Raw genomic sequence first — 21,167 nt, forward strand, 5'->3', positions numbered from 1 at the left:
GCTACACTCCAGAAAGCTACAGAACCAGGAGGCTGGTGGGCTGGCTATGGCTTACATGGCTGCAGAGAGTACACACTTCATAAACTCTACAGTGAAAATGGAAGGCATTATAACAGTGGGTAATTGTTCTGAACGATTTGATCGCCCATTTGAAAGAAAAATTAGAAATGGCGTGTTCGGTTTTCTCTCTGTCTGGATTAACAATGGGGAAAACATAGCAAATAAACCCAGAGATGATCTAAGAACATCAAGTCTTCAATTCTTCAAAACAACCTGGCCTACTCTCTTGGGAAGCAGTCACGTTCCTCTTCCCGGCTCTGCTGCTCCTGCCAGCCCCCAACTCTGATGAGTGGGGGGACACAAAGATACTGGAGAAAAGTAAGAGAGTGGAGGGGAGAAGAGGGAGAGGAGAGAGGGAGAGAGATCTCCTATGGGCCTCAAGTAGCATGAACAAAAACCCAAACTCTTGAGTATATTACATTTAACAAAACACTGTTCCCAGAAACTCCCCACTCTCCGGAGAGTCATCTGCCTGGTGCTAGGTACTCTGTGCTCTGACAATGGCTGCCTGGGGATTCTCCCGGCTCAAGAGGCCATGTCAGAAAGGGTCAGATAGTGATTGTATCACTTTCTGGCTTTTCTTTCTACCTCTCAAAGCCCTTTACAGCTATCAGGTCTCTTCCTACAACTCCCTTGATGTTCTTCTCCAACCAAGGAAACATGAACCCCACCTCTCGAGCCTAAACCAGGTTAAGTATCTTCTCCCATCCCCACGCCTGGTTCTCCTAAATCCCTGGATCTGGCTTTTTCTAGCCCGCAAACCCCACCAAAACTGTATAATATATGGATCTCTCCATGGCAACAAGTAAGCAGAACATAGGCCTATGCATGTACTAGGGATCCACTTTGGTTTCATGGCTTGTGTGAAGCAGAAAGTTTTTATATGTAACAAAACAGACTTGGATCAAGCAACTGGTCTATAAACCTAGGCTGTCGGAGTTCAGAAACCAGAGCTCTGATCCCCTTTTATTCTGCACAGGACCACCTACCTGTGCAGAGATAGTAGCTCCCTGGAACACTCTAGTTGGCATGTGTGCCAGATATTTGCCCCCATCTGCTCTGATAACCTTTCTGAGGGTCTGCTTCTGAGTATGTGTGTGTTGATGGGAAGGGGGAAGGGAGGCAGACTCAGTCTTTACTCCCAATCCCTGTGCTATTTCTCCAAGGCAAGCAGATGACTTCCTTTCCCCACAAGTCTTCTATCCCTGTGGCTTAATCTATTTGGCCAGCCCAGCCAACTGGAGTGGTGCAAGTGTCCGAGGCACAGACTATGTGGTGGCAATTCTGGAAGTCGCTGCTTATTATTAATATGGTATATTTAGGGCTCCCAAACCTATGAGAAAATAGAGACCTCTGGGGTACCAGCAGACAAAGAGTATCTACTATAACAAAGTGTGTATATTATCTTATTTTAAAGGTTCAGATTACAAACTTCTCTGTTACAACCTTTGGCTCTTGTGTATTTCTTTTCCATCTTGCTATTTATCCATCTCTCCCAGTAGACTACCTGAGATCAGAGAAACTCACTGCAAAGCACAGGAACAAATATACAACCTCCAGTAGTTGTATAAGTACTTTAACTTATTATTTTAATAGACAGATGGCAACAGTTGATAGTATATAAAGGAGATAGAAAATTCAAACTACACAGAAATGAAATCAGAGGAAAGTAATATCCCTCTGCCTAACTTCCAGACACCCATCTCCTATCCCAAGAGGCATCCACACGGCCACTTTCTTGAGATGTTATTGGATTACACTGAATTTTAGTCTACATAAGTTTATTGCCAGAAGTTAGAGAATGTGATGAAATGATATATTAAAATGTAGCTAATATATTTTCTTTTCTGGGAAGTCAATTGCTTTCAAACTCGGGTAAAGGATACTAACTTGCCTTGTGTGTGTACCAGCAGCAAGACCATCAGTAAGACAAGATGCCAGCCATGGGAGCCCCACAAGATAAAACATCAGGTGCTGTGTAGATCTTCCTGTGCTCAGATTCCCATCCCTTGCTGTTGATCTCATGACACCCTATTCCTGGTTATTTTGCGGGGAAAACACATTCTCTTGACAGGGACACATCCTGTGTCTTCAACAAGACAGAGAACTTCCCCTTTCTTTTCAGCAAGATGTGAGGTCACTCTAACATAATCGACCAGAGTTGGGAATGAGAGTGTTTTCTAGCGGAAGGGAGACAGCAAGCCCTCTTCTTAGTGCTTAGTCCTTTTTTATCAAATGTTTGCAGTAACCAGGAAGACACATGCTGTCTGAGGCTTTCCTCATAAACTCTTCCAAATGGACTTGGAATTTGCTGCCATCTTCTAACTTGCTGCCAACTTTCCCTAGTTATATGAGGTTTTGTCACAGCACAACACGTTCACACCTTGCCACTGCTTAGAAATGGTACCTGACTGCCCATCTGTACTTGGAGAGGACATGATGCTGAAATCAGTCCAACTCTCTGCTTTGTTCTAGATTCATGGAGTCATGCATCTCTACCTCTAGACTACAGTATTCTTGTCTAGTTTCCATTGCCACACTAAATACATATTCATCTTATCTGGAAAAAAAAAAAAAACCACAACACAAAATGAATTGGATAAACTTTTAAGCACCTTTCCCTGAGAGCTGACCATACCTAAGAATTTTGGAAACTATTATCTATGATTCACAATCACATTTGGGGGAAATAATTTCTCCTCCTCCTTCTCCTTCTCCTTCTTCTTTGTTTTTTTTTTTTTTTAGATTTATTTATTGTAAGTACACTGTAGCTCCAGAAGAGGGCATCAGATCTTGTTACAGATTGTTGTGAGCCACCATGTGGTTGCTGGGATTTGAACTCAGGACCTTTGGAAGAGGAGTCAGTGCTCTTAACCGATGAGCCATCTCTCTAGCCACCTTCTTCTTCTTCTTCTTCTTCTTCTTCTTCTTCTTCTTCTTCTTCTTCTTCTTCTTCTTCTTCTTCTTCTTCTTCTTCTTCTCTTGGTAGCATCTGTCTTGACTCCTTCACCCATTTAAGTTCAAATAAAGAATTGACATCCAGACATATTCCTCCCCCATTGTTTAGTTAAGGGCTAATGTAGACATGGACTCCAGTCACAAGTGGAGCCTTTGTTTCGGCTGGGCCCTCAGTGGAAGGCACACCAATAGATAACAAAAGGCATCTTCCTTTTCTCTAAATCTGTTTGCTTATAAGTTGTCTGTTTGCTATTCAGGCCCTTTGGTGTAAATTCGGTGGTCTCTCTGACTATCAATGAGCTCTTCTTTGTGTCTGTGTTCTTCTTCTTACTGCTTCTAACTCCTCAGTTTCCATTAGTAAAGCCAACCATGAGGGCGTCCAGCCAACTTATCGGCTCCAGCTCTGCCAACTTTGAGTGCAGTTCTCACAAATCTGAGGAAAGTCCCCCACCCCCACACTGGGCTAGGAAGTGAGAGCACTAGAGAAAACAGATCCTCAATTCCTGGCGTTTTCTTCCATGAGGAGCACTGCTGTGTCTCTGTATTTAGCAACTTCCTTCTCAATTAATCCTACTTCCCTCCCCATACTGTATTTTTCCATTCCTCTATTCTTTCATGGAAATATTCCTGTCTTACAGAATGAGCTCTTTTGGTGTTTAGAGCACCATTTTGAATAGCTGATTCTGCCTTTTGCAAACATACTGAGCTCCATGCAAGTGGTACTAATGCAAAACAAGTGAGTATGTATTACACGGGTGTGAGGTGAGACCTAATTGTAGAAGAACGAGCTCACTCTTTCCCTTGAGTTTCACTGTCAATCAATGGTAGCGTGCTGATGCTGAAGAGCTGCATCAGTAGTGATGCCTTGCTGGCTGGCCTCCACACCACAGGACATTTCCCTTCTTAGCATTTCTCATCCAAGTCAGTAATCAGCAGGGCAAGAGTAAGATGGCTCTTCTGTTAGGAGACCAGTGTTTGGCATCAGACTAACGTCGTTTCTCTTCTGCACAGAGACTCAATCCCTTTGTGAGCAGCTCCATCCATAAAATGAGGGTGTCTGTACTGTCATATCCACCATCACAAGTGTGAGCACATGAAACCCTTGGAGAGGTAGTCTATGTAAACCCTGTGATGACTATACTATCTCTAAGCTTGACAACAGCTGTGACTCAGAAAGAGACAGTGTTAAAACTCCTTTTCCTAGAATGCATTCAAAGCTGGGAACCTACTGAAGAAAGCGATTATTTTCTCTGGCTTAATCAGGACATGTCACCTTTGCATTTTTTCTACAATGAATCAGAAACTCATTAATCAACAATGACTAAGAAGGGCCAGAGCTGTTAAAATGGAATAAATCTAAAGTGTGTGGCACATTTTCCTCTCCTGATGTGTTTCTGTTTGTCACCCATAAAGTCAAGTTTCTGACAAAGTTATATCATATGTTATACAAGTTTCTTAATTTTTTTATGAAGTCATTAATTCTTTAAAATTTATGGATATCTTAGAGTGATTAAATTTTTACATGAATGTCTTTTGGAGGCAAGCTGGTAGAAATTTTATTTTAGAACTTATTATTAGTTTCTATATTTCTAGCCTAAGGATGTCTACACTGGTTGGATCAAAAATTTCAAATACTTAGGTTTTTTTTTTTTTCATCTGTATTTTTAAGGCAAGATCTGTGTTGCCTGTTAAGTAATAAACTAAAACTTCAAATAGCCGTAAACCAAGCAAACAAAAGTTTGATTAATATAGATTGCCATCAAACATGCTAAATTAGTAAGGGACTGAAATATTTTAGAAATGATGTAGCTAGCTATGGCAGGCTCCATGAGGCAATGAATGAAAGAGACCTGTGTTTGCCATCTCCCAGTTTACCTTCCCAAGTCACTGCATGAGAGCATTCAAACATAGGACAGATTTGACTTCCATTTTTAAGCACCGATACTCAGTTTCAAATCGTACTAAGGATATAATTATTATCAACGGCCCATGATTCATCTTGGGCCTCTTGTATAAATCAGTTTTAGGTAGCAGTGGTACACTGTTTTTTGTTTTTGTTTTTATTTTTTGATACAGGGTTTCTCTGTGTAGCCCTGGCTGTCCTGGAACTCACTTCGTAAACCAGACTGACCTCAAACTCAGAAATCCACCTGCCTCTGCCTCCCAAGTGCTGGGGTTAAAGGTGTGCGCCACCACCAACCTGCACAGTGGCACACTGTATAACGATAACATTTGGTCAAGTCTAGCCTACCTAGTGATTCAATTATCACTCTCTTATCCCCCAAAGGCACCGGAGAGCGTTTATCTCATTTCTGCACACAATCAATGGATGCGCAAGAGGCTTACCAACAATTCTTTTTGGTTGCCATGTGTTCAGCTTCCAACAAATGGTTTTGTTTGTTTGTTTGTTTCTGGAGAGGGGAAAAACAAAACAAAACAAACAAAACAGAAAGAAAAGCCAACTTCTTCAAATGCAGAGGAGATCCTGACCGATCAGTTGGAATACCTACAGTCAGTCTATCTGATAACACCCCCCAGGCATTCATGCATCCCAAAGAAACAGGATACAAGCTTTTGTAATGTTGGTTGAGGACAAACGACTCACCCACAATGACAGCAGTGACCGTGAGCAGAACGAAGGCATTCCGAAACAGGTAACTCTTAACATCTTCCTTGGTGAGGCTCTGAACTTTCTTCTTGGCCAGAAGTGTCCGCTTGCGGACCCCTTGCTGCAATCTCTCCATCCTGCCCCCCATCCTAGGCTCTTCTCCGTTGCTTTTGGTCATATTTTATCTTTCTAGGAATTTATCACGTCCTTGCGTGTCAGTGTCTTGCACTTGTTCCCAGAAAGTGAATTCTCCTCTTTGGTGTTAGAGAGGACAACTAGAGCGGAATAGAAAGGAAAAAAAAAGTTATAGCCTCCTGGGCTGAGCAATCGGGACCTGCTCACAGGATGGCAGACGGTGAGTTAATTGCACGAGAATTAAAAGACGGAAGAGCTTTGGTAGCAGGCCAGATTGTATGCATTTTACTGGACTATGTGTACAAAATTAACGTAAAGTTAGAATAGATGAGCAAAAAGTTGTGTTCCTTTTCCAGTTTGCTCTATCCCCTCAATGAGTAAGGGGTTCTTCAGGGTTGGATGAGACCAAGCACCCACATTTCCACTCTGTCCTCAGAGCCTAGCCAAGTGCCTCGCACAACCCACACACTCATTAAGTGCCTGGTTGAACTAAACAGAAAAATTCCACTTGAGAACTCATGTCTTGTATGCGGTTAAAGATATATAACTATGTCAAAAAAAAAAGAGCTAACTGAGATACTGACATGTAGCCATTGGCATATGTAGTGTGAGTCTTTGGTTTCATTTATTGACTTCACAAAGAAAGAAACATGAGCCAATTAACTTGTAAATACGGCCATAAAAAGAACACAAGTGCCCAGGTGACAGTAGAAATGCAATTGAGGCTTTTACAGGGAAACCTTTCCTGTGAAGTTAGCATATTGCCCTGGGCACATCTATAAATGATCTAAAATCACAATCCATTTTCATATCATTAGAAGGTAGGAGCATGAAGCACCATCTGTGTTCAGGGCAAACCCGCAAGCCATGCGAGGAGGAGACCTTCACTGCTGTCTCCGTATTTTGAAATTTAGGATTTTGGGGATAGAGGAGGAGAGAAGCCAGCTTTCATTCCAAACATTACAGCGTGTGGTTTCTGGTTTCTTTAAAGTGCTCTTAGGTTATTTAAATACAAACGCCTAACCATTTTCCTTGCTGGCAATCAAGGGCTTCCTCCTGCCGCTGTACATGAATCCTAAGCCCTAGACTTTGGCGATGATCAGCAGCGCCTGTGGACGTGTGTATCTGGCAGAGTCGGAGCCAGCGTGTGCATCTGTGGGGGAGGTAGCTGCAACTCGCAGGCTTTCGGTAAATCCAAGGTTGGAAAAAAAAAGACTTAAGAGTTTTGACTTTTAAATAAAATTGTAGGTTGAGATCATTGATAGTAAGACCTGCAGTGTATTTAATACTTTACACTAGATTAAAAGTTTAAAGAGGGGGGATAAAGAGAGGAGAGTCCAGATTTTTTTTAAACTAATAATTCTGATGTCCTTAACCCGCCAGTTCCCCTTAAAGTACACCCGTTCAATCTTGATTTTTATTCTAGATCTCGAACGTCCGTCTACTCCCCCACCCCCAACCTCGATCGACTGAATTTCAAACCCAGAGAGGACTGGGCTTGCATAGTTAGCACACGCCGGCTGCTCTCGGTCCGAACAGGACCTTACCTACCAATATGGCTAGCTTTACTCCGGCGCTCAGCAAACAGAAAAGTGGGACGCAAAACTGAGCCCCGCGGGCTACAGAAGGCTGCGCTTACCTTTTCTGACTCTGGGATGGGAGGAAGACACCCCGGGCTACGTGGAGGTGAATTCCCCAGCAGGTAGCTCGGAGTAACAGCTTAGCGAGCGGCGGAGCAGGCTGGCCCTGACAACATGCATGTGCTCTGAAACCGCCACTTACTATCAGGCAACTTAAGAAAAGAGGAGGAGCCTGTACTGGGGAAAGGGGGAGTGGGAAAATGAAAACAGCAGGAGGAGGGGGGAGCCCGAGCTCCCCGGAATATTGATTAATCTTGGCACCACAGAAGCACGCTTTATGGCTTTGTTTTGCTCCGTAGACCACGTTCACGCCTTGTTAGTTCACTTATATTAGAAACGCAAAATCAGGACCTGAGAGAATCGAAAACTAAAGCGCTCACACACATGGACGCTGGAAGTCCGGATTAGAACGTCTGGGAGACTTCTCCAAGGCCACGTTTAATTACCTCATTTCAGGTTGCCTCCCCTTCAGGGGACGTCAGAGGGTGTTCTTTTGCCTGCTCACACAACTGTTGTAGCACCCCACCCCTTTAGCATTGGGGACATAACTGAAATTTCTTGGAAGGATCCTGAATACAATTAAGTATAGAGAGGAGAATGCTTACTGCCGCCCTCTCAACTTGTATAAAGTTACTCAAAACACAAGGTGAGACATGCCCCTGTTTTACAGTTTAAAACTCCAATATAAGGAATCTGATTGGGCTCTGGCTGCCTGCTCTGCGGACAGAAAAAGGTAAGAAACACAAAAAAATCAGGATCGCTGCCAAACTAGAAAGTAAACTCTGTTTTAAGACCAAGAGTGCAGATGCACACTCATGACTTCCAAAGGTAAGCTATTCAATTGCTTCCGTTTAAAGAATGCTGAGTGCCCCCATCCCCGTTTTCAGGAGTTAGAAAGTTCTCTTGGTTTTTGTTTTCTTGTTCTTTCTCTCTCTCCTTTTCTGTTCTCTTCCTCCATCTCTCTCTCTCTCTCTCTCTCTCTCTCTCTCTCTCTCTCTCTCTCTCTCTCTTTCTCTCTCTTCCTTCCTGTGTGTGTGTGTGTGTGTGTGTGTGTGTGTGTGTGGTGTATAGTTGGCTGGTTAGTTGGGTTTTGGGTTTTCAAGACAGGATTTCTCTGTGTAGCTCTGGCTGTCCTGGAACCAACTCTGCAGACCGAATTGGCCTTGAACTCAAAGATCCACCTGCCTGTCCCTGCCTTGCAAGTGCTAGGACTAAAGGTGTGTGCCACCATACCTAGCTTTTTGCCATTTTTCTTAAAAGGAAAACGGACTGCACAAATATACAACCTGCAAGTTAAAAAAGGAGTTGTTGAGAGTGACTTACCCCTCTCTCCTCAGTTTTAAGAACTTGTTGAGGTGAAGGAAAACGGCTCACTAGAAACATGAAAACACACCCAAGATCACAGCCCACATTCTATTTGCTGGTTCCCTAAGATCCCCACGCAAAGTCTGCTCAGTTTTCGTGTCTGTCATCCAAACACCAAAATATGTCATTTTGTTCCTCATTAGCAAATCCAGGGAGCTATGTTTTAAAAAAAAAAAAAAAAGTTCCCTGCCAGACTTAATTGTTCATGTATGTGCTTTGGAACAGCTGCTAGTTGGAAAGTAATGGTTGGTTGTAAGAGTGCCTGACCTGTCAAATTAGCAGCAATTGTAACAACTTCCTACCATAACACTACTTTAACAATTTAATGAGAATCTTCGGTCTCTTGTCAGCCTCAGCCCTCCGTGATCTTTTCTTTCCTCTTGTCCCTCAGATCCCTTAGCATCTGCATTCGATTGCTTAACACTTAATTATGTGCTGCCTTGGCCCTGTGCCCTTGATTCCCAGATCAGGTCAAGTCGGGGCTTCTCAACTCAATGATAAGTTCTTTGAGGGCAAGAGTCTGTCTTGGGCCTGATAAACAGCGAGCATTAAGCAACTCTGAAGACCGGCAGATATAATCTAAGAGATCAGATCAGATCCCTTGTTTACCACTTCCTGTGATAAACCGAAGCTCCTTGTTCCCTGTTGCTACCTCAGATGTGCATAGACCCTCATCTCAACCTGAGCCATGCCTTTGTCACGACTATGATTTGGTTTTTTTTTCCCCCTGTATATGATTTGCACTTTAAGGGTACTGGAAAGAGAAACAGGACACTTTTAAGTGGAGTCTCAGTGACACTCAAATCAATAACATTTCTGCTTTACCTTGCTCACTTTCCAAACCCAGCAAAAAAGAAGGAGGGGAAGGGGGGCCGACAAACCATTCTGGTTAGCACAGAGGAGAGCCTGTCTGGGTTTTCTCCCTTCCTCCACCCCTTCCCCTTTGGAAATCCCTACACTCTGGCTATTACCATTTTACTATTTCAATTTGTGCAAAAAACATAGGAGTCTGGTGTTCATAGAGAAAGGAAGTAATTCTCCCTTGGAAATTGTGTTGGTTGCAATAAAACCTAATGGGGGGACTGAGATGCAAAGAGTCTCAGTTCAGAGCTCATACGAAGTGCAAGGTTTGAGTCTGGGCCCAGTATTGGGAATTACTTCTTCTGCATGTACTTAAGAAAACAAAACAAAACTATAGCAGTAATGCCCTGGGGGGCAACCTGATTTGTTCTGGGTACTTCCCCCACTGCCCCCTGTACTTTAGAAGCAGGAACTTGGACTTGAAGCAGGACCGTTGAACTTGGAAATGATTTCTCTGCCTCTCCCTCTTCAAAGAAGCACCAAATAAATGAAAGACCAAAACCATTATGAACCGAAAGTTGTATTACATGTCAAGTACTCAGATTCTGGGCACGGAGTTCTGGAAGCTTTTGCACTGGAGTTGCAGATGAAAGCAAAGTAAACCCCACAAACACACACACGCACACACACACACACACACACATACACACACACACACACACATACACACACACACACACACACACACACAAACACACACACATACACACACACATACACACACACACATACACACAAACACACGCGCACACACACACATACATACACACACACACACACACACACACACACACACACACTCGTGGCAAACGCTGTTCCCTTTTGAGAAGAGCAGCCAACTTTTTTCTTTTGAGCATGTGAAGGCAACCTGTGGTTTAGGTAAATTCTTTCTCCTGGGAAAAACAGGACAGTAAAGCAGCAAAGCAATCCACCTATAAATGAGTCCCACCCGCACCCCGTTACCTGTCTGTCGGGCAGCAGGAGTGACCATGACCATAAGTACTAAGACGTCTACACAACTGTCAGACTGGAGAGCCCACAGTCTAACTCTAGGGAAATGGGAAGGACCTGACTTACTCTCAGTGTGTAAATGTAGACCAGACAGAGAGAGCAGGGGAAGATGCACGGATGAGCGTAGATGGTCTTTTAGTTTGCTGTATACATACATACATACATGCATACATACATACATACATACATACATACCCCAGAAATATCTGTAGTGAACCCCCAGGGTTGTTGTGTTTTTAACTGACTGGATTTGATTTTTAAATCCTACGAGGACTTAAAAGTGCAACTGTGTTAACTGTGGAGGTTAATAGGTTTATAGTGTTTGTTGGTTTATGTGTTCAGTCAACCAACACGAAGCAATCACTGTGATTCAAGCATTGGTTTCTTTCATAACCACACATCCATAAACATTATGCAGCAGACCAGAGAGTGTTATGGGGATTCTGTAGGGAGCCCTATTAGCCAGTTTGCTAATGAGATTGAGAGCAAGATGAGGAACTGAGCTATGTGGATTCCTGCTCGATGTGCAGTCATGGGGCCCCATGGCAAATTTAACATGTGACATTGTGGGTAGGATGGAGATTCCTTCTGGGGAAGAGGCAAGAGTGTCCCAAAGCATCATACTGGATATGTAGTGAGTTCCAGGCTGGCCTAGGCCATAGAATAAGACCCAGTGTCAACTTCATTCTCTCAAAAGAACTTGAACTATGCTTTTAAGTAGTAGGAGCCATGAGAAATTAGCACAGGTGTAATTTTGATTTTAGATAGTGTTATGGTTTGTATATGCTCAGCCCAAGGAGTGTCACTATTAGAAGGTGTGGCCCTTTTAGAGTAGTTGTGTCACTGTGGGTATGGGTTATATGACCCTCATTCTAGCTGCCTGTGAGTCAGTATTCTGCTAGCAGCCTTCAGATGAAGCTGTAGACCTCTCAGGTCTGCCTGCACCATGCCTGCCTGGATGCTGCCATGTTCCCACCTTGATGGCAATGGACAGAACCTCTGAACCTGAAAGCCAGTCCCATTTAAATGTTGTCCTTATAAGAGTTGCCTTGGTCATGGTGTCTGTTCACAGAAGGAAAACCCTAACTAAGACACATAGGATCTAAAGCAACTCTTAATGAGCAACTCTTGAGTTAGAAAGCTGAAAAAACTAACACCACCAAAAGAGGGTTCATGTTCATGAAAGCTGGCATTCTGCTGAGGAATGTGGGACGCTCACAACACCATGGCTTTGAAGGCATCAGTAATGAGGAGTTACAGCCCCTTCCTAGGAATGCTTTCTCTTCAGGCCAATGGCCTGCCTGTCTCACTCTTTTCTATTACAGCACGTGTCTCTGGCAGAGTCTAAAGGTTTGACCTCTTATGGGCTTTCAGAAGAGGTCAGAGCAAAGGTAGGGATCCAGAGAACCCTTACATAAGGGAGAAAATGAAAAAGAGGAGAAATCCCTAAAACAGATATTCAAGCAGAAAGAAGTTACAAATTACAATTTTTTTAAATTACAAAGTAGCTAAGAATTGGACTTAATCAGGACTTTAAGAAAGCTCCGATATGAAAGCTAGAAGGGGTCTGCCTGTAGTGCAGATTCCATCATTGCTATTAATATTACTTGTATTAGAAGGTACATTTTCAGGCTGGAGACATGGCTCAGCGGGTATGAGCACCGACTGCTCTTCCAGAGGTCCTGAGTTCAATTCCCAGCAACCACATGGTGGCTCACAACCATCTGTAATGGGATCCGATGTCCTCTTCTGGTGTGTCTGAAGACAGCAACAATGTGCTTGTATAAATAAAAATCTTTTAAAAGGAAGAAAAGAAAAATGAAAGTGCATTTTCCTCAGTTGCATAAACAAGCCATATTTCTATAGCACTGGAGTCTTGGTTTATAGGGAAAGAGCATGAAACAGCAAATGCCAACCGTAGTAGTAATTTTTTTTTTCCCCTGAGACAGGGTTTCTCTGTATAGCTCTGGCTGTCCTGGAACTTACTCTATAGACCAGGTTGGCCTCGAGCTGGGTAATAATTTTTAAAATAGGGTTTCCTAGCTATGTTAGTCTTTTTTTTTTACTTTTGTTTTGTGTGCTTGTGGGGACTGTGGAGGCCAGAGGGCATCAGACCCCCTGGACTTGGAGTTACAGGCAGTTGGGAAGCACCTGATGTGGGTGCTATGAACCCAACTCTGATCCTCAGAAGGAACAACAAATGCACTTAACATCATCTGTGTTGCTTTGCATGAAAATGGCCCCATAGGTTCAGAGAGAGTGGCACTATTAGGAGGTGTGGCCTTGTTAGAGTAGGTGTGGCCTTGTTGGAGAAAATTTGCCACTGGGGGGGGGGGGTGGGCTTTGAGGTTTTAGATGCTCAAGCCAGGCCCAGTGGCTCTTTCTTCCTGCTGCCTGCTGTGTAGATGTAGAACTCTTGGCTCCTTCTCCATCACCATGTCTTCCTGTGCACCACCATGCTTCCTGCCATTATCATAATAGACTAGACCTCGGAACCTATAAGCCTGTTCCAATTCAATGTCTTCCTTTCTAAGAGATGCTGTGGTCATGGCTTCTCTTCATAGCAATAAAATCCTAAGACAGCATCAAATTTGATCTTCATGATAATAGTTTCAGATGTTTTCTGCTAATACTAGTCCTGTGGGCTCAGATATTGAAATGGAGATTTGTAGAGATTAAGCAACTTCCCCAGGGTTATAGTGAAAAGAGGGCTTCTGCCTAAATAGTTCTTGGAACTTCAATTTCTAATCTTTTTCATCTCCTTCCAAAAGAAGTCTGCAGTAGCATTTATTAAAGAACACATAGGAAAGAAAGTAAAGAAAATGAAAGTGAAGGTCTTGCACCCGCCTTTTCTTTTGGCAAGCCAACTCTAGCTCCTCCCAGCCCACCCCACCCCCACCCCCAGGCCCAGCTGGGTAGCTGTCCCTCCCTTGTGCTCCTTGGGCCTTCATTTCTAACTCATTACCCCTCACTGTGCTATAGTTCTCTCTCTCAGTCCATCCGTGATTCTAACCTTTGAGGAAGGCTTGTCAGTAAACCTCAACCGTCAAGAAGTAAAAAGGCAAAGACTCCCTCTCAGAATCGTCACCATATAAAACACACTCAAGCAGGCTGCTCTCGCTGAATCGGCGATGTGCTTGGTTCAAGCCTTCCTCAGTTAACTCCTCCTCTCTCTGCCAATTACCCCACCCCCACCCCCACCCCCACCCCCACCCCCACCCCCACCCCCACCCCTACCCCCACCCCGGGTCTGTGGGTTGACGCTGCAGATCAGTTTGGAAACAGAGATGAACAAGGAAGTCAAGTCCACATATGCCATAATTCTTCAGCGTCAAGTTCAGGTTTAGAATTCCGGTCCCTTGACTCCTGGTCCCGCTATGTTTTCAATCACAAAACTGCATGCTCTTTTCCGATTTTGAGTGCCATCCCTAAGGTTAGATTCGACTAGATTATTTGTTTCAAGCCCCTTTAAGCGATTCTAAATCACATCATGCTAACAATGGGCTTGCCGTCTCCTCCTTGGTCTGTGTATTTAGGGACACACATTTTTATACATGCTCAATGATTAATAGCTTCTCATTAGGTTCCTCAGCCGCAAATTAAACAAACATAATACAGTCACCAGAGGATGCTTACTGAAAAGCAAGGGTTTCATGAGTCACAGCGATGACATGAGTCTTTTATAACTGTTTGTGGGTATAGAATCATAATTACAGCAATCAAGACAGATACACATCTTTTGTAAAGGAAAAAAAAAGTAATTATAATTTAAAAGCACACAGCTCAAAGTTGCCATCACAAAAACGACTATTATAGCAACTATTTTGCGTTTGGACATTTTTTTGGCAGGAGGTCTGAGCATTGTTTATTGTGAATCAGCAACCAGGCACTGAGAAAATATGCAAATTTTTAAGCAACAGAAAATGCAGCTTTGAGCTGAGAAAGTAGGGGGATGGTAGAAACTGTCTGGGCCTTGGTCACAAGTCAACCTCAAGGCTGAAATCATTTTTGGTTGGATGCTGTTCCAGCAACCTGGGGCTAAGGTCAGAATAAAGTTAGTTTATGTGTTATAACATACATTTAAGATTTATGATGCCGGGCGTGGTGGCGCACACCTTTAATCCCAGCACTTGGGAGGCAGAGGCAGGCAGATTTCTGAGTTCGAGGCCAGCCTGGTCTACAGAGCGAGTTCCAGGACAGCCAGGGCTACACAGAGAAACCCTGTCTCGAAAAACCAAAAAAAAAAAAAAAAAAAAAAAAAAAAAAGATTTATGCTGTGCTCCTGAGCAAAGGTCCTGTCTTCTGCTAGATGGTACTAAGCTGAAAGATTAGGGAAGAAATGACGTTAGGTTACTAACAGAAATATTACCTTCATGTGACAATTCACCTCTGGGTTATTGAAGACGCAAAGGCGAGTCTCCTTCAGCTGCCTCCTCACCAAGGAGAGATAACAAGTTTCTGAAGTAATTAATTAATGCATGTTTGATAACCAGCCATGTATGTAATAGGAGAAACAAGTAGTAATAAGACAGATGTGTTTGAGAGACTGATCATGTTTTATGGCCTTGTTACCCAGTTAAATCCCAGGATGAAGGCGAGAAATGAAACAACAAAAAAATTAGTTTGCCCAAAGTCACCCAAGTGGATGGCAGTGGCAGGAACAGAATCTAAGCTTGGTGGTGCAATGTTAACCATTTTCATAGAAACATATTGTCCTATGATACCAGTTGCATTGTGTGCATAACTGACTTAATAGGGTTTCTGGATGAGGCGGGAGTTTTCCATGTAATGCTATGAAGTTATGGTGCCCAGTATGATAGCTACCAGTCATTTGGAACTTGAATTTGGCTGGTAACAGTGATATTCCGTTTATACGTAGAACACACATTGGGTTTTGAAACATTGTCTTCCCCCAAATGCACAGTGTCTAATTAACAACCACCTATATTGATTTTACATTATAACAATACTACTTTATTGTGCTGGATTGAGCAGAGTCCATCACCCTTACCTTTCCCATCCATTGCTGGAACAGTAGCTGACAAGTGATATTCAGTCTCGTGGGAACTCCTGGTGAAGCAAGAGCCCAGAAAAGCATTTCAACACACCATTCACACCCGCTGGGGCGTTGTGCCTTGTCCTCTTTCCAGAGACTTGTGACAGAAGTGCAATGCCCACTCTCCACCCATCCTAAAGAATGAAGTTCTGGCTGTGTGAGGATATTAAGGGCCCTTAGTCTAGCAAAGCAGTCCAGATCCCCAGGAAGAAAAATGTCCTTTACATCCAGTGAGAACAGCAAGAAAAGGTTAATGGCACAACTGTCCATGTAGGCATTCACCCTGGCAAGGTGGCTGTCACCAGGTAAAACTGGAGAAAGATAGGAAAAAGCAGTGGAGACATGGAGATGATCCAGGAGTAGAATGGTCTTAAACTCAACTTTCACTGAGAACAGGTCAACAAATAATAATAATAATTAAAAAAAACCCCGCATGCTGAGATCAATCTTTCCTTTGCTTCTGTTGAAATAACTAGTAGACATTTTAAGCTATACGAGACTCACATTCTCTTTCTATCTGGTAGCAAGCCTACAAAATGATTACTCCTTACAGAGCCGTGTTAGATGGAGTTGGCAGGACTAGTGAAATTTCCTCTCCAGACCAATATATTTAAAATAGATTAGCACGTGGTAAGGATATTTTGGTTTCTGTACAGAGGCTTAATGTTAAGAATACTGTAATAACCATAAAATTCTCGACCACTCATTAAGTCTCTGCAATGCCAAGTTCTGTGCCCAGGCCCTTTATGTTGATCTCATTTGCTTGTCACACCAATCTGATTGTCAGCAAAGTTTTTATTCCCACGTTAGCTATGAAGGAACTTGGATTCCTAGAATTAGCAACTGCTGAGGTCCAAAGCTGGTTGCCCATGCAGCTGGGACTTACCCCAAGCCTCTGAAAGCCCAGGAGCGTGGTGCCACACAATTTCACTTCATTGAGATAACATCCCCAGGGAAACTACTGTCCTCAGAGTTCTGAAAAATCCCCAAGACCCTTGAAAGCAGTAGATGGAAGGTTGGATGTACTGGGGGCTCAAAACATTTGCAGTCCTTAAGGATCTTGAGACACCGCAGGGAAAATAAGCAGATGGAGAGAAAGGCAGAGGAATAGCTGGTGGTCCAGTTTAACTAGTAAGTTCCCTGGGGCACTATTGCACAAGAGTGAGATACAGGTAAGAACAAAGCTGCTCATTTCAAAAGCCCAGAAGAAGCCAGGCAGTGGTGGCACACACCTTTAATCCTAGCACTTGGGAGGCAGAGGCAGGTGGGTTTCTGAGTTCGAGGCCTGGTCAACAGAGTTCCAGGATAGCTAGGGCTACACAGAGAAACCCTGTCTCAAAAAAACCCAACCAACCAACCAAACAAACAAACAAAAGACCGGAAGAAAGGATTTTGAAAGTTTTTACTATAAAGAAACAATCCGGGCTGGAGAGATGACTCTGAGGTTAAGAGCACTGACTGCTCTTCCAGAGGTCCTGAGTTCAATTCCCAGCAGCCACATGGTGGCTCACAACTATCTGTCATGGGCATCCGATGCCACCTTCTGCTGTGTCTGAAGACAGTGACAGTGTACCCACATATATGAAATAAATATGGCAGGAGTGAGGCCGGAAAATGTTAAAAAAAAAATCCATGTTTGAGGAAGGAATGAATATAGCTAACCCTATCTATCTATCTATCTATCTATCTATCTATCTATTTTTTAAAAGGCTTATTTATTATTATATCTAAGTACACCGTAGCTGTCTTCAGACACACCAAAAGAGGCATGTCAGATATCATTAAGGATGGTTGTGAACCACCATGTGGTTGCTGGGATTTGAACTCATGACCTTCGGAAGAACAGTCAGTGCTTTTAACCTCAGAGCCATCTCTCCAGCCCAGCTAACTCAATTTAAATATTATACAACCTATAGAAATATTACATGACACCCTAACTAACATGCATAACATTCTGTTATTTTCAAAAACAAGTTGATGAAGCAAAACATTAGTTTATCAAAACAAAATTACCCAGGCAAGTAGGAGAAAGATTAATCCTAGTCATGGAGGGGGAATCAAAAGGTTTCATAGGAAAGGCAGCCTGTCAGATGGAACTCAAACGATGGACTTTTTTCCCATAGTCAGGAACAGCAAGAAAAGGCATTTCTGATGGGGAAAAATTGTCAGGAGCAAAGATATTGTTGAGAGGGAGGCCAGGGGAAGGCCTGTAAGGTGCTCTGTTTGCATATCAGAAGAGAGAAAAGGTGTGTGATATACAGAAGGGGTGAGGTAGGGGAAAGAGGGGGCGGGGTGGGGGGAGAGGGAGAGAGAGAGAGAGAGAGAGACAGAGAGAGAGAGAGAGACAGAGAGAGAGAGAGAGACAGAGAGGAGACTATACTCTATATGAGAGTACAAGATGGAAAGTAAAAAAGAAACAAATAGAGCAACTATAATTTATTTTCCCAGGAAACAGTTGCAGCATTAGGAGGTCAAGGGTAGGTTTGCACTGAGGTACTTCTCTTAGTCTTTGCTCAGCATTTCAACATCCTGGAGGACAAAGGAGCAGTGTCAGGCAGCAAACGGGGATTCTTCAGCCCCGCACACCGGGATGTCTCTCCATCTTCCTCCCCTTTCTATCCAGGCTTTGGTCAGAGCCTTGGGGTTTTGTTCCTTTGTTTTGTTTTCCATTAGAAGAAGCCTGTCTTGAGAATGATAGACTTGCCAAGGAGCAACAGTCACTAACATTTCAGACTCAGGCAGAAAAGGCTTAGGTCACCTAGAGCAGTGAGTTTTGTCATCTGCGATGCATTTTAGATGTAATACTTGATTTAAATGGACACATGAATACATTCTCCCTTTTTAAATAGATGGCTGCTTGGACTTCTGTCTTTCCCAAAAGTCTGTTTGGATTTAAAGTTTTTTTCTTCTATCTGGTTTCAGATTCCTCCAGGGTTCCTTCTCCTGATTCTTCTTCTTCTTCTTCTTCTTCTTCTTCTTCTTCTTCTTCTTCTTCTTCTTCTGTTTTGTTTCTGTTTTGTTTTGTTTTGTTTTTGTTTTTTGTTTTTTTGAGACAGGGTTTCTCTGTGTAGCCCTGGCTGTCCTGGAACTCACTTTGTAGACCAGGCTGGCCTCGAACTCAGGAACTCAGAAATCCGCCTGCCTCTGCCTCCCGAGTGCTGGGATTAAAGGCCTGAGCCACCATGCCCAGCCCTTCTCCTGCTTCTTTTGGGAAATTTAATAATTAAAAGTAGTGTCAGCAGGGGTCCTAGCCTGGGGCCTTGCTCTTGTTAACTTGTGTGGGATGGAGGATGGGAAGAAGGCCTGTAGAGGGTACCTTCCTACTGCTTGTCTTTTTTTTCCAGGCAAATTCCATTCCTTCCAGAACTGATTCTAACAAGAAACCATTCACTGAGAGGCATGGTAGTGTCAGCACTGGGGAGGCAGAGGCAAGAGGGTTCCCACAAGTTCAAGGCCAACCTGGACTGCTTAGCAAGATTCAGGTTAGCCAGGTGTGGGTAAAAAAAAAGATGCCATTTCCAAAATCTAAAAACAACAACAGAAACTACAAATAAACAAAACCCCAAGCAAACAACCACAAAAGTCAATCCTGCAGATCTGGAGCTGCCATAAGCATTTCATGTAGACGCTAGGAACAGAAAGCAAAACAACACTCCGTCATAGATCTTCAAGTCCTCAGAGTGTGGCACTCTGGCTGCCTGGACAGAACTCATTGCCTCTGTGTTGGACAATGGATATAAAGAAGAGTCTATAAAGGTGAAGGTTGAGGTTGGAGGCCCGGTTTGAACTGAAATGAACAGAAGCAGAGAGCTTGGGTTGCAAGGAGCCCTGTTTTGGGTCCTCTCACGTGTCTTCAGATGGGGGCCGTCCAGATGGCAATGACATCCTAGAGATGAGGCTTGGTACTCTACATCTGGGACTTGTCGCTCACATGGAATTTGCAGCTCTGCGCAGACGTGCCAAGAAAGCACGAGAATGTCTGGCATTTGAGACAGTTCACAAATGGAACTGGGGGAAAACGGGAAGTGAAATGGAGTTATTTGAACATTGACTGTGCGAGTTTACCAGGAAACTACAAAAGCTGGTATAATTCGGATCTTGGCTTCACTTTGCTGCCAAACTTTGAATGGCTCCGAAAGGATGATATCAAAGGATTTCTGGCCTGCGCAACTGGAGGAATCTAGTTTTACAGATTGGGGGAAGGCAGAGGGTGGGTTATGCAGGGTGTGGTCAGGAAGTTCAAACAGGGCAATCAAACAGGGAAACTAGGTAGAATGTAGATAGAGAAGAAAGAATTCAGGGGAGAGGCTTGGCTAGAGATTAGATTTGGGTTTAACTGCATACCCATAGAGAATGGGATGTAAATGTTGCCAAAGAACAGATTTTGGGGCGGGGTCCTCACCTGGGTCTACAGAGGGGGAAGATATAGAGGCAGTGTAAGAGGACCGGAAGTCAGGAAGGAAAGAGCTGAGTTGGTGTCTAAAATGCCAGTCATATTAACTGTAAAAGAACTTAAAATGCCAAAGGGCCTCAGACGCTTCCAGAGCTCAGAACAACAGAGCATTGCGTTTGGTTTCAGACATGCTTGTAGTTAATTGCATATCTCTCCGGGATTTTAGAAACACACCTGATAAGAATGTAATCACACCACCCAAACCCTCTTTGAGTTGTTTTCTCAAAGCAATGGTTGGAGATACTGTGTTCTTTTACAGTGTTGCCCATTGTTTAGGGTCTTTGGTCGTGTGATGGGGATGCCAACATACATGGGGCTGCCAAGCTAAAAGCCACAGAGCCCTGTATTTGAGAGATAAGTCAACACCTAGTGGCTTCCTGTTTTTATCCAACTCTAAGCATCTTGATTGATAAGTTGATTACATTTTGCAATTTGCCATTCCTGGTTTTTCTAGATTTTCGTTAAGATCTTTCCCTGGAACATTGGTATCACAGAAATCTCCTAAACTGTACAGCTAGAACACATGGGTCTGTGAACCTGGGTGGGAAAGGCATTGCAAGTTTATTTATGAACTTTTTAATAAAGTCCTATTCCTTCCATGATAGATGGAGGAAGCATATCACACCGGTTTCTGGACTTTGTCACTGACTGAGAACTGCAGCTATCTTCCCCTTATCTTTCAATCCTTCCAGGTATTTCCAAGGTCTTTTAGGCTCACCACTGCTTCGGAGTACTTCTTGGACTTGGTGGTATCTCTATTTTTGGGTTACAGCACAGCGTTGGGCTGGAGAGATGGTACCAAGCTTAAGAGCACTCGTTGCTCTTCCTGAGGGCCTAAGCTTGGCTCCTAGCATCCCCACCAAGTGGCTCACCAACAGCTTTAACTCCAGTTCTAGGGTGTCTGATGCTGCTATCTTTCTGGGACACTTACATGCACACCCACCCATATGCACCCACACATATACACACAATTAAAAATAAAGTTTAGAAGGTACAAAATGCACATCTGTATTAGAAGGA

General features: G+C 43.4%; 1 protein-coding gene and 1 long non-coding RNA gene across 2 annotated transcripts in view; one reads left to right on the top strand and one right to left on the bottom strand.

Annotated features, from left to right (window-relative positions):
* Positions 1-7,869, bottom strand: part of Slc1a3 (solute carrier family 1 (glial high affinity glutamate transporter), member 3) — a 76,684-nt gene extending 68,815 nt beyond the window's left edge. Inside the window, exons 1-2 of the mRNA NM_148938.3 lie at positions 7,401-7,869; positions 5,624-5,901 (exon numbers count right to left, since the gene is read on the bottom strand). Coding sequence (NP_683740.1) covers positions 5,624-5,804 — 181 coding nt within the window. The 5' untranslated portion in view covers positions 5,805-5,901; positions 7,401-7,869. The remainder of the gene's footprint in view (positions 1-5,623; positions 5,902-7,400) is intronic.
* A 218-nt stretch (positions 7,870-8,087) lies between these two features.
* Gm31340 overlaps positions 8,088-21,167 on the top strand; it is a 153,458-nt gene continuing 140,378 nt past the window's right edge. The window contains exon 1 of the long non-coding RNA XR_383822.2: positions 8,088-8,134. This is a non-coding gene — a long non-coding RNA (predicted gene, 31340). The remainder of the gene's footprint in view (positions 8,135-21,167) is intronic.

The sequence above is a fragment of the Mus musculus genome, chromosome 15, assembly GCF_000001635.26.
Source record: "Mus musculus strain C57BL/6J chromosome 15, GRCm38.p6 C57BL/6J".
Lineage (NCBI taxonomy): Eukaryota > Metazoa > Chordata > Mammalia > Rodentia > Muridae > Mus > Mus musculus.